The sequence below is a fragment of the Nilaparvata lugens genome, chromosome 3 (assembly GCF_014356525.2).
Source record: "Nilaparvata lugens isolate BPH chromosome 3, ASM1435652v1, whole genome shotgun sequence".
In the NCBI taxonomy this organism is placed as follows: domain Eukaryota; kingdom Metazoa; phylum Arthropoda; class Insecta; order Hemiptera; family Delphacidae; genus Nilaparvata; species Nilaparvata lugens.
In genome coordinates this window covers 18694282-18706813 of record NC_052506.1, presented here as the reverse complement: position 1 = coordinate 18706813, position 12532 = coordinate 18694282, and the positions used below count along the sequence as shown (strand labels likewise).

The 12532-nt window shown below is 34.1% G+C and overlaps 1 protein-coding gene across 1 annotated transcript in view; it reads left to right on the top strand.

The window, feature by feature from the left end:
* The window catches only part of LOC111055634 (titin), a 56306-nt gene that overhangs the window by 41739 nt on the left and 2035 nt on the right, over nt 1–12532 (top strand). The window contains exons 24-32 of the mRNA XM_039422728.1: nt 404–538; nt 2775–2921; nt 3065–3163; nt 5281–5427; nt 7432–7554; nt 9884–9988; nt 10782–10838; nt 11489–11637; nt 12399–12492. Of these exons, the coding sequence (XP_039278662.1) occupies nt 404–538; nt 2775–2921; nt 3065–3163; nt 5281–5427; nt 7432–7554; nt 9884–9988; nt 10782–10838; nt 11489–11637; nt 12399–12492 (1056 nt within the window). The remainder of the gene's footprint in view (nt 1–403; nt 539–2774; nt 2922–3064; nt 3164–5280; nt 5428–7431; nt 7555–9883; nt 9989–10781; nt 10839–11488; nt 11638–12398; nt 12493–12532) is intronic.

The following is a 12532-nucleotide window of genomic DNA, read 5'->3' as shown; positions in this document are numbered from 1 at the left end:
TTCTTATTTAGTGCTTCATCCTTCTTAATCAAAAATGTCTAATTTTGGACATAAAATTTGTCTCAAATTCTTGGAAGTGAAAATTTAATCTATCTTTTGTAAATTTTACTATTAATAAAATTTGGGAGCAGAACAGTTTTGGCCTAGGCCTGTTGCTTTCACCTAGTCATATTTATATTATGATTTGTCATTGTATAGATAATTAAATGAATATCTGGATGCACTGTGTAAATACGGCTAGATCACCATGCACCATGCATCTCACAAAATAATGTATTGAACAATATTTGCCACATTTAAACATATTCACATTTTATATGCTTCATTTACTCATTCATTTTGTCTTTCAATTGATAGTCAACAGATTTATGTATATTTATTTATATTCACAACTTTTTTATAGCCGCTCAAACCACGAAAACAGTAAAAGCCGAGAAAATGGGAACTGACCAAGAGGATGGAGATTGCCAGTTACCAGTCGAAGCTTCAAAAGAAGAAAGTGAAGAAGCCTCCAATGTTGATGATAAAGCTTTGAAAGGTGGGTGTATTCCATGGTAACTAGCCTACTGTCTTGTCACTTCGAAAACTGATTCCTCAACTAAATTATTCTTGTCATGTCCATATTTCAATTATTTGTGAATTTTTCAATCATGTATGAGTCATTGATAAATTCAGTCTGGTCTTAAATCTAGTCTAACACTAGAAACCTTTATCAAGACTATTTCCTGTTTGCACATAAAGGACCTGTTAAATTTTAATGATTATGAAATATCACCAGAACCAATCAGGGAAGGCTTTTTCGAAAAGAAGGCTCCTCTGATTGGGGGCATTTATTAAAATTTAACAGGCTTTTGTGCAACCGGGTCTAAGAATTAGAATTCCTTACTTTATTTATTTATTTATTTATTTATTTATTTATTTATTTATTTATTTATTTATTCATATACAAATACAATTCAGGTAAAAACAACAGGAATTTGCCCAAAACTGCTTCAAACCTTAATTTGGAATACACAGTCTAAAGGTTATGCTACTTACGTAACTTAAATGATAATTTGTACACAATTTTGAGTCCAAAAAATGTATCTACTACAATTTTGAATCTATTAGATTGATCAATTTCCAAATACGAATCCAAACAAAACTCTTCCTTCACAATTGCAAAAAAATATTGAAAATTTCACTCAAATCCACAAACTCATGTAAACATCAAAACATATGTTTATTCCTGCAATGTAAAAGTATTCTTAGTTGTAAATTTAAAAAAGTCATTCAAGTTTTTACTTTTGAATTGAGTTAAACCTAACTAATACTAACCCAAATTCGTTGTCTATACCTTCATTATTATAACTGTTATATCCCACAACTTTAAAATTGAAATAATCTTCATAAAGAATCTCGGGATTTGTATGTTTAGTAATAATGAGAAAACTATTGTACGAGGTTTAATTTTTCAACCTCCGATCACATATCATAAGACACAGACAAACGGTAGGGTGGCTACTTTCACAGAGCTGAACAGCTTGTTATCCCCACCAACGCCCTGTGATCGGTGCGGCCACATCGTCAATTGTTGTCGAGTAATAAACATAGGCCGCTACACTACTTGAGTCTCCCGCCAAGTGCTGGTTTCGTAGAGTTATTAGTTTTTTTGCAAGTAATGGCAAAAGTTCAGCATAAATCTAATGGAGAATGATTCAAGTCTACGCAGTAAACGTTATTAGTGAGGATGTTGTGCGTGCATGGTGTCGGAAAATTGAAGACTTCAGTTGAAATGACATCTGGAATCGTTGTGATGCATGACATCTCGGCCTCACTGTGCTGGTGCAACCAAAATGCTTCTCCAGCAAATCAAATGGGATAATTTCGATCACCCACCATACAAACCTGATTGGGCGACTAGTAACTCATACCTATTCTCCAAACTCAAACTAGAGCTTTCAAACTAACGATGATTTCCAAAACAACGTTATAGCCTTCTTAAACTCATTTGGCGGCAGCATTTTATGAAGAGGGATTTGGTAGGCTGTTCCAACCTTCACGGCAATTATGTTGAAAAATTAACCATCAGTGTAAGTGACTTTTGGTGAAAGAATTATTCTTTTATGCACATTTGTCTTTTATTAATGACCAATCGGAGGTTAAAAAACAAATAACCCTCGTTTATGTTTTTCACATTGCTCTATCACTAGGCCATTGATGAACAATTCATTCATGAGCACTACGGTTGTTAACTTGAGCGACATAATACTAAAACCTCTCAATTGGTACTTGATTAGATTTACGTCTAGATTGAATGGTTCACCATTAATTCGGTAAAATTCCAATTATCAGAGTAACCAATCATTCGTACTACTCCAAGAATGAGGGAGAAAAATTCTACAGGAAAAATGAATGAGCTACTTGGACAAATTAAAATGCAGTACTTAATTTACTCTCAAATAAGACTTGTACTAGATTTCCTGTTTCTACAGTAATATAATGTGAATAGGGTTTGTCTACTTTATGGATTATCTCTCAAAAATGTATGTTGTTTGTTTTATTATTTTCGCTTGCATATTCCTTTTGAATTCCGATTCTGAAAAATGTAGGATAATTGAAGATCTTTTGTAGCCTATTGGTGCTTCAAATCATATTGATAAATTATTATTTTGTGTAATACGGTAATCTTTTCAAACACAATATTAATAATTCTTCAACCAAGTTGAATATTGAATAGGTTTGATGATTTTATCTTAACAAAAAATTTTGAATACAATTTTTTTATTTTACAGAAAGTGAATCCGAGGTAGCCCCAAAAAGGAAAAGGAAAAAGAAGAACGAAGAGGACGTCAAAGAAGTATCAGCGGCGTTCAGTGAAATTGGAGAAAAGGGACAGGAGAATTCTGATGCGAAGGAGCCTGAAGCTGAGCCTAAAAATGGTTAATAGATATTCTATTTAATTTTATTAATTTTAGATAAAAATAATCAATTTCACATGATTCGTTGCCGAATATATTTGAAGATTGAAGATATATCAAAAAACTCTATAACAAAACATATAAATGGAATTTTTTTCTTACAGAAATTGAACCTGAAGTAGTCCCAAAAAGAAAAAGAAAGCAGAAGAACGAAGTGGATGTCAAAGAAGTTTCAGCGGCGTTCAGTGAAATTGGAGAGAAGGGTAAGGAAAATTCTGATGCGAAGGAGCCTGAAGCTGAATCTAAAAATGGTTAATTGATATTCTATTTAATTTTATAAATTTTACACATTTTATTCTAGATATATGTATGTTATGAAGGGACTGATTCAAGGATCCAAAGGTTCAAAGAACCACAGACGTCAACCGGAGCTCATTGTGTTCTTAAGTACGTTAGTTGGGCAAACCAATACCTGTGTCCTTTAGAAGATCCAGGAGTTTTTCCCTATACTAACATCCCATTCATCACCTGGTTGCTTGCAGCCAAATAGAGCCCTTCTTCTTGCCCCCAGTCTCTCGCAATCCAGTGTGATATGCTTGGCAGTCTCTAAAGACTGATGATCAGGGCCGTGGATAGCCGTGGCGGGCCCCCCGACTAGACCCGTATCAGGCCCCTACATATTTATACAATAATTGATATAGTACTTGATCATTAAAACGAAACCTCAAATGGCCTACACACGAGCACAATGTTTTACAACGTTACTTATGATACACAAATATTCTCTCTTTTCATTAGGATAATGGAATTACATAACATAATTTGATAATAATTCAAGTATGTGTCTATTTATTACACACATATTTATGTTTCATATAGTAAAAATATGGCAAAAAACTATGTTGAAGGATTAAAAATACAGAAAAATACTAGTGAGATAGAATACCAATTTAATTCTTTGAAACAGATACCATATAGGCCTATTTTCAAGTTAACTTTCCTTGCTTTACAACTAGCAAAGTTATCAATGACAAAATTATCAATGACTGCTGAATTCCATTTTTAGCACTAGTCACTTTCTAAGGCCAGCACCCCTTTATAGGCTTGAAAGGCGATCTTGAGCCATGAGCCAACATTTAATCACACGTGCCAGCAATCTGAATGACCTTTCAGCCTCAGCAACAGTTACTGGTAAAATGCAGAAAATCCTCAAAGCAATCATTTCACTGGGAAAAGTCTGGAAATCTTCTGTTGAACGAGGACATTCAATAATTCTAATAAAGTTTTTAGGTTCTCACTAAAGTTTGCTGGCTGGATGCATTTGAAATGTCCCATCTCTGAAATGAGCTCTTCTTCGACAACATCATTTTTGTACAGTGTAGTCCATGTTTTGATCTGGTTACATAGCTCATCTGTTTGGAGCTTCGGATACATCCACAGAAAACTGAACATTTTATTGATTTTCTTAACAGCTGTAAACCGAGAAGTCACACTTCCAATGATGGTGTCCATTACAACAAAGGAAACATGAATCTTGAACTGGTCTTCTGGAGTTTCATTCGAATCAGCTGGCCATACTGGCCACTCGGCCAGTATTTAATCAGTTGCTATCAAATAGGGAAAGTTTTAGTAAAAATTATTATTTTAGTTAGGGTACGTTTGTATTGCTGCTTTAGACATTTTATCAATAGCTCATTATATAACTCCAACTTATTTGTAGTTTTTTTATTTCTCACACAGTTACAACTAAAGATATTTTTTTTTCATTGATACCTGGCCTCCGGGCTCCCCTGGGAGACCGGGCCCCCCGGATCCAGCCTTACCTGCCGTACCCTCTCTACGGACCTGCTGATGATTGTTCCTTGTGACCTATGTGAGTTTCACTCCTGGTCCTTCCGCTGAGGGAAGGCCACCCTCGACTCAGCCTCTTGACCCACATTTGTGTCTGGAGTTTCACCCATCTCTGTTCTCTTCGGTTTTTTCTTTTTTGTAGGGTCAAAAGCCTTACCTCTACCAAGAAGTTTTGCCTGAAAGGCCGCCCTTACTTAAGCAGTGGTGAGGTCTGGTCTCTCCACCCGCAAACTCGTGACCTATGTGAGTTCCACTCCTGGCCCTTTTTTGTAGGTCCTTCCGCTGAGGGAGGACATCAAATTGCCTCTAGGGCACCTGGCGACTCAGCCTCTTGACCCACATTTGTGCCTGAAATATCACCCATCTCTGGTCTCTTGGGTTTTATTTTTGCTCCTCCGAAACTTTGCAGGGTTAAAAGCCTCACCTCTTCCAAGAAGTTTTGCCTGAATGGTTTGCAGATTTTATTTGAAGATTGAAGATTTTATTAAAAAAAACTGAATAACAAAACATATAAATTTCTTTCTTACAGAAAGTAAACCTAAAGTAGTCCCAAAAAATAAGAGGAAGAAGAAGAATGAAGAGGATGTGAAAGAAATATCAGCGGCGTTCAGCGAAATGGGAGAAAAAGAAGAGGAAAATGTTGAAGCGAAGGAACCTGAAGCTGAACCTAAAACAGGTAATACGATATTTTATTCAGATTACACATTTTATTTCAGACTAGCAGGTAACTCGTGCTCCGCAAGGGTCTATTTTAAAACTTGACAAACTGAAAACTTGATGTAATGAAATCTTGAAAATAGGGCTACCATCCTCGGTTAATTAAGAATCTTTATGCAAAATTTTAAGTTAATCAGTCCAGTAGTTCAGACTTGATGATGCTTCAAACATAATTTTTCTATCTCATACGTGTATAAGTCAGTTCTTTCCTTCATGATAGTATAGACTGATATTAGGTGTATAATAAGAGCTTGACATGATTCGTTGCAAGGATAATGACAGCCTAACCTAAACAACTTGTTTCATGAGATGTTGTGCCCTATAGAGAATGGCAACTAGGTCCATTCAACTTGTCAGCCCGAGTTGAACGCAGTGGAAAGCGAGTGAGAAGTCCAACAAAGGACTCCATGTTTGCCGTAACTGACAGCTGATTTTCATCCTACGTTTACAGTGTTGTCAACTCGAATCTTTCAAAAACACTTATGAAGTGAAAGTGAACACTTACGATCGTTTCAATCTGGGTCATCATCAGACTGTAGGAACTTACTCTGATGTCAAAGTCTCTACAGTCTGATGGTGACCCACACCAGTTCGAAACGATCTTAAGTGTTCACTTTCACTTCATAAGTGTTTTTATAAAATTCAAGTTTTATTCCATTAGTGAGAAAGTATGGATATGCAACAGAGTTGTCAACTCGTTGGGCATCACATGAAATGTGATTACCTTTATCAGCGATGGCTGTTATTTTATTTATTAGTTCTATCCAGACAATAAAAACAATATGATGGGAAAATAGTCCACTTATTAGATGATTGAAGATTTTAACCATCTTTCTAAAAGACCAGGACCCATTTGCACGTAGCCTATATATATATTGAATTTAACCGCGGTCAAGTGACATCATCTCACTTGTTGATTGATTATCGTGGCAATTATTCAGTAAGATGCCACTTATCTGCGGTTAAATTTAATAAACATAAATGCAATAAACTATAAACATAACGTTTATTTCTTGATAAACTTCACTGAATGAATCGTATTATAGCAGGTATTGAAAACCTGCATTCTTATGTGAATTAAAAATCACTTGGATTTGTTTTAATGAAGTAAATTATAAAATAACATTATCAGACCTATTACTTTCGCAGAGACAGCTCCTGCTGAGTGTATTTCATTTATTTCCCAGTTACTATATTAGTTATCTTTATACAGCAACTGTAATGTATCTATAATTTTCAACTTTGAAATCGACATGAAAAGTCCTTATACTCCTTTAATAGGAGGTCACTGGATGCTTTAAATATAAAATGATTATACTGTTACAAGGTCTATTGTTTTCATAGATAAAAACAACTGATAAAATTTAGAATCTAACTCAATTTTTCTTTTTGATTCCCTGTACTAATTATGATGTACTTTAGCACACAATATAATAACAGGGTGTTCACCTACCGGGAAAACCGGTAGAACCATGAATTCCTCATGATTTTAGTAACCGGGGGAAAAATACCGTGAATTCCTCATGAATTTTTCCAATTACTCATAAATTTTCCATAAATTTCTATTAATTTAGTAAATAAGTGTACAGTACCAATAAACTCAAATAAAAAAAATACTTGATGGCCAGCAATAATAATTGGTAATATTCTTGAACTACCTAACCTAAAAAAATATCTTAAAACATATATATTCTTGTCAAGTCAAAAATTATCAATATATTTGTAAATTTAAATATGCTATTCGCAATTCGTCATGGAAGATCAAACTGAAGATTTCCTTAATAAATTCTTTGCGAATGTATCTTGTTCCTCAAATACCGCGGATACTCTACTTGGAAAATTTGAAATTTACTCTAGAAAACCGGGAACTACTCATAATTTTTTTATTTTGAAGTGGGTGGCCACTCTGAATATTTTTTTTTACTCCTGATGCATTAGCTGAAATATGTTCTTTCTATTTTAGGAACAGAGGTGGAACCGAGGAGGCGAACGAGGAAAGTGGCACAGAAAACTGTTCCGAAAATGGTCCGTGAACCGGATGAATCTACCAAAAGTGAAACTGTCACTGAAACATCCAAAGGTTCAGGTAAGCTCACAATAATATTACTCATTCAACGATTAAATGCAAATTGATTATTGTTCAATTGATGTGGCAATTGTTGCAGGTTGGTGTACAATAGCCTGAGGGTGTGTTGTGCAGTTGTGAAATTCACGTCAAATAGTCAGCATTGGTTGAATGGGAAGCATTGGTGTTTCTTTATGAGGGATGCTGACAGTTCACTAGCCCTGCAGTAACGCGTCCAGCATAATCGTGGTTTAACTACAATTAATTTTTTCTATTAAAGTGATTTTAAAGTCATAAACTTCTTAGAAAGTAGCGTCTGTTAGTTAGCACACTCGCCGATTTCTGATGGTCGGAATATATTCCGATAGTGAATCGTTAAGCTGCGTTTACACCGGAGTTAATAGCACACGTTTTTAACATTTTTGTCATCAACTGATGTTAATTACATAAGTTATTAACAAAAGTTATCAACTTGACTGAATCGACAAAAATTTCTCTTAACAAAAGTTAATAACTCGTGTTTTTAACAGAAAATTCCTTGTTATTAACAATATTCATGTTATCCATCGAGAATCGGTAAAGATCAAAGGAAATGTGTTATGTTTATAACAAAAGCCTCTTTTATCGCATTAACTTTTGTTGATAACAAGTTCCTATCTTCCCCGCAACCCCCTCGCCCATCATCCCTACCCTACAACTACAGCTGTTCCCAACCAACTACAGCTGCAGACGAAAACGTGACATAGTTATCAACTTTTATTGATAACAAAACTTGTAGCCAAAAGAAAATGTTATCAACATTATGTTAAAAACTTTTGTTATCAACTCTGGTGTAAACACTATAATTTGTTTACATTAGATCAGATAAAGATCATTATGTTAATGATCACACCTTTTTCAATTTTAAATTATTTCAAGACATTTTTTTGATTTTTATCCCGGCTATTATAATATGTGAATACTCTCATTAAATGAAATCATATGGAAGCCAATTATTATGATAAGGAATTTTTTGTTAAAAACACGAGTTATTAACTTTTATTAAGAGAAATGTTTGACGATTCAGTCAATTTAATAATTTTTTGTAAATAACTCGTGTTATTAACTCCGGTGTAAACGCAGCTTTAGTGGTTTTCACAATTACCGATTGTCGACCGACTATCACACAGTCGACACTCAGAAGTTATACTCCGTACAAAATTAATTTTGACTTGGGAGGGACATGAGCAGCAGAGGTAGGGATAAAACGGCGTCGATGTTGCCGTTCTGAACCGGTCAGCGTTCTCCTCGAGTGAGTATTCAAGCACTCATGTTAAACTTACGTTTCCTCTCTGAAAGTATTGAGTCAACTGAGTCCAGTCGACAAATTTGCAAGTGCCATCTTCTACCAATGGTTCTATCCATCACTGTAATTGGCTGATCTCCCTCCATTTCTCTGCGCCGCATATATTCCTTCAATTCAAAAGTAATTTTGTACGGAGTATAGTATCTTCCGATTGGCTATCAATCAGCAGTACATAATGAAATTTGACAGTCTAGAGTGTCGGCCGACATTTGACAAGTGTGAAAACGACCATGGGATGGAATGGGGCCTGCCACATTCGCCGATCTATTCTAGTAGATCTTGCCATGACGAGATTCGTCAGTCATCTACTGTCATTATTGGTTGGTGATAAGCGTTGAGGGTACGCTTGAGGTTGAGGTATTTATAAGGAGTAATTACTAGTCATTCAATTTTCATTCCACTAATCGCTACACATTTTCTATCATCAATCAGATGATAATTTTCATCTTCTCATGGAATTTGTCAAAGCAACTAATCTTTGGCAGGTAAAAATCTGGTATGTTTGCAAGCTCCTTTTACAGATAAATTTATCGTTAAATTTTTCACCGACCGTATGAAATCTGTATGTGTGCTTCTAGCCTTATTCTGGAAGGCTCTCAGTTCCTTTCAATATCAGTTCATCTAGTGCCTATTTTTTCATGAGAAACTGAAACAAGTGGGACACGGCAAATATCACGGCTTCACAACATAACCTGAACATTTATGTTCAATTATGCTTCAAATGTAGGTTAGGGGGTTGTTAGGTTTTTGCTTTTAAATTGAAATATATTAGTATTATAATAAATATATTGAGAAGAATATATTATAAGATATATCCGAATTCATAGGATACTATATCCACTGGATATTCTGAAAGCCAAGGAAACTAGACTAACTAAAATTTCGAGAAACTGAGACCCTCCCAAATAGCTGATTCGAGATCAACTGAAATCCAAGATGAAATGAATGTCACTTCTTATTTTTTGTGCAGCTGACACTTATACATGATTCTTTTTTGCATTCTAGAAAAGAAGTCTGATCAGCAGAATGCGTCTAAGAAGCAGGAAATGATGAGCAAGCCTTCAACGTCTAAGCTGAAACTACCTGCTGATATGCCAGCCCCCTCTTCCAGTAAGTTAAACTTTGAAATGAAGTATTTTAAACGATTCAGTTTCACCATTGCTCTGGCTTGTTATATGACTCATGAAACTTGTTGAAAAGTATGTTATCAATGTTTGTCTAAATGGAAAATTGGCTCAGTTTTCAAATAAGCGAAAATTATTCCTGTATCGTACCTAAACTGAATGATGAACATAATTCATTTAATAGACATATGCTAAGGGTACAAGGTGAATTAATCTGAATTGCGTGATACTGAACTGTTTATGGAATGCTCAAATCTCAAATTATCAAAGCCATTAGAACCAATCAGTCTCAATTCAGCTTGAGTTTGTTTGATGAGAATCAATTTCTACCACATTTTTATGACGTTTATAATTTATTCATATATGCTATTTATCATTGAATTTGAAAACTTTTAAATGGAAAAAGCAATGGTCGTTTCGACCTGGTGTAAATCATCATCCTTGGGAGGTTTTTAATTCAATCAAAGAGTTTTGAAATTTCAATCAATTTTTTTAATTCAATGTCAAGTTGATAGTGGACAAAAAAATTAATACACACCAATATATATATATATATATATATATATATATATATTATATATATATATATATATTTTATGAGATGATATTTCATATGGTCTTTGATTTCTAAACGCAACTTAGTAGTGCCAATAACACTTATAGTATCTAGAGTTTTGTTTTTTCTGTGTATTCAATTCAACTTCTATCAGTTGTATGTTTTTAACATTACATTGAACGCTTAATACCATGTTGAAACTCATCTAATCTCTCTTTTCAAGGTCTGACTGTACGTTCGTCCAATACTAGTGGTGTGGAAAAACAGATTCTTATGAATAGTAAGTACTGGATAATAAAATTTTTTTATGAAATTTTTCTTATAAAATTTAATGCACTATGTACAGCACTTTCTACAGATTCAAATTCAAATCAATTCTTTCTATTTTTTACAATATATACAGAGCATGAAATTACAATCACAATCATACCCTGAAGAACATTACAAAAAATCATTTTATATGGAAAATAATCCCAAAGGTTACAAAAACCTGTTTGGGCAGAAAAAACTACCTAAAATAAAAAAGAAGTGTTACAGTTAACACAAAGCAAATTAAGAAAGAGAAAAAAACTAAAAAGACAAGAAAAAACCTAAAAGACAAGAAAAAAGGAAAGATAACTTCAGTATCAGTGAAGACTTAGATTCGTTTCTACCATCTATGATCCTCCCTTACAACTTATCCCAACGATATTTTCTGAGCTATATATTGGGCACAATATCGTGCTGGTGCGAACGCCGCCTTATTGTTTGTATTTTCATGTATTTACACCTAACCTTGCATGTATTCAAAGCTTGATCTTTGACCTCTATACCCATATGAGGACTTGTACAAAACTCACTGTCGTAATTATTGTAACAAATTATACTGATGCTAATGTAGTAAATCTAACCCATGGCATGAAGATATTGAATTTTAACTTTATTTTCCAGGTATTTTTGGGTCACCTGCAAACACAAACTCTAAGCCCAGTAAACCAGTAGAAGTGTTTAGAAGCTTGAAGCCATCAGATAATGTAATGGGAGGATTTATATCGATGATACCAAGTTCCATTCATAGTGGGCTAGCCACTAATTACAATGTGAGTATTTGAAATAGATGCTTAGAGCCTATGTGGTATTTCTGCTAGACTATCTTGCAATTTATTACCACATTCTTCTGTTATCTTTTCTTCTTGAAGCCCACAGCTATTACCTGTCTTCACCAATATGTGTTCACCTTTGTCTTCGTGAAACTTCGTCGAATTTGAATAAGCTAAATTTTCAGCGCAACATCGCTAACCAAAAGCTGTAATTTTTGTTAAAGTTAAGGAACCACATTTGGGTTCTTACCTATTGCTTCTGTTGAAAATTGTAACAAATAAAATAAATAAACCCCAAATATAATCAATGTAAATCAATAACTGCTTCGCTGTGTATCATGAACTTGATAACAGTTTTTTTACAGCTGTTCTAAACCTAATACAGCACTTGTGAATAGGTTCCTCCACATTAGGGTGTATATTCAGAGCAAATGACGATAAGATCCTATAATCTCTCAAGTTTATACTGTTTGTCTCGAATTTTTACTATTTTTTCCTAGTTTAATGATTATAGGGAAGTTTGAATATTTCAAAAGTTTGTATTTTTTGACTCAGAATATCTATTTTTGCTTGTGTAATGACTTTTAATGCAAGGTTGAATTTTAGACTATTTTCATGTTAAAAAACAAAGCATTCTTTTACTGTTAGTAAACTTTTTATCAAGCCTACTGCCTATTTTCACTGTATTTTTCCACATGCAGAAACCCCCATTACCATCTGCAATTTGTTTATAGAACTAATAGTATGTTATTATGTTTCAGATGTACTTTTTGAGTACAGATACTCTACTTAAAGTCAATACTTGTGGAATGGAGAGAGTGATTGGGAAACATACTTCTTTTATTATTCCAAAAGGTGAGAAATAATCATTTTGCATCCATTATGCAGGTTTTTG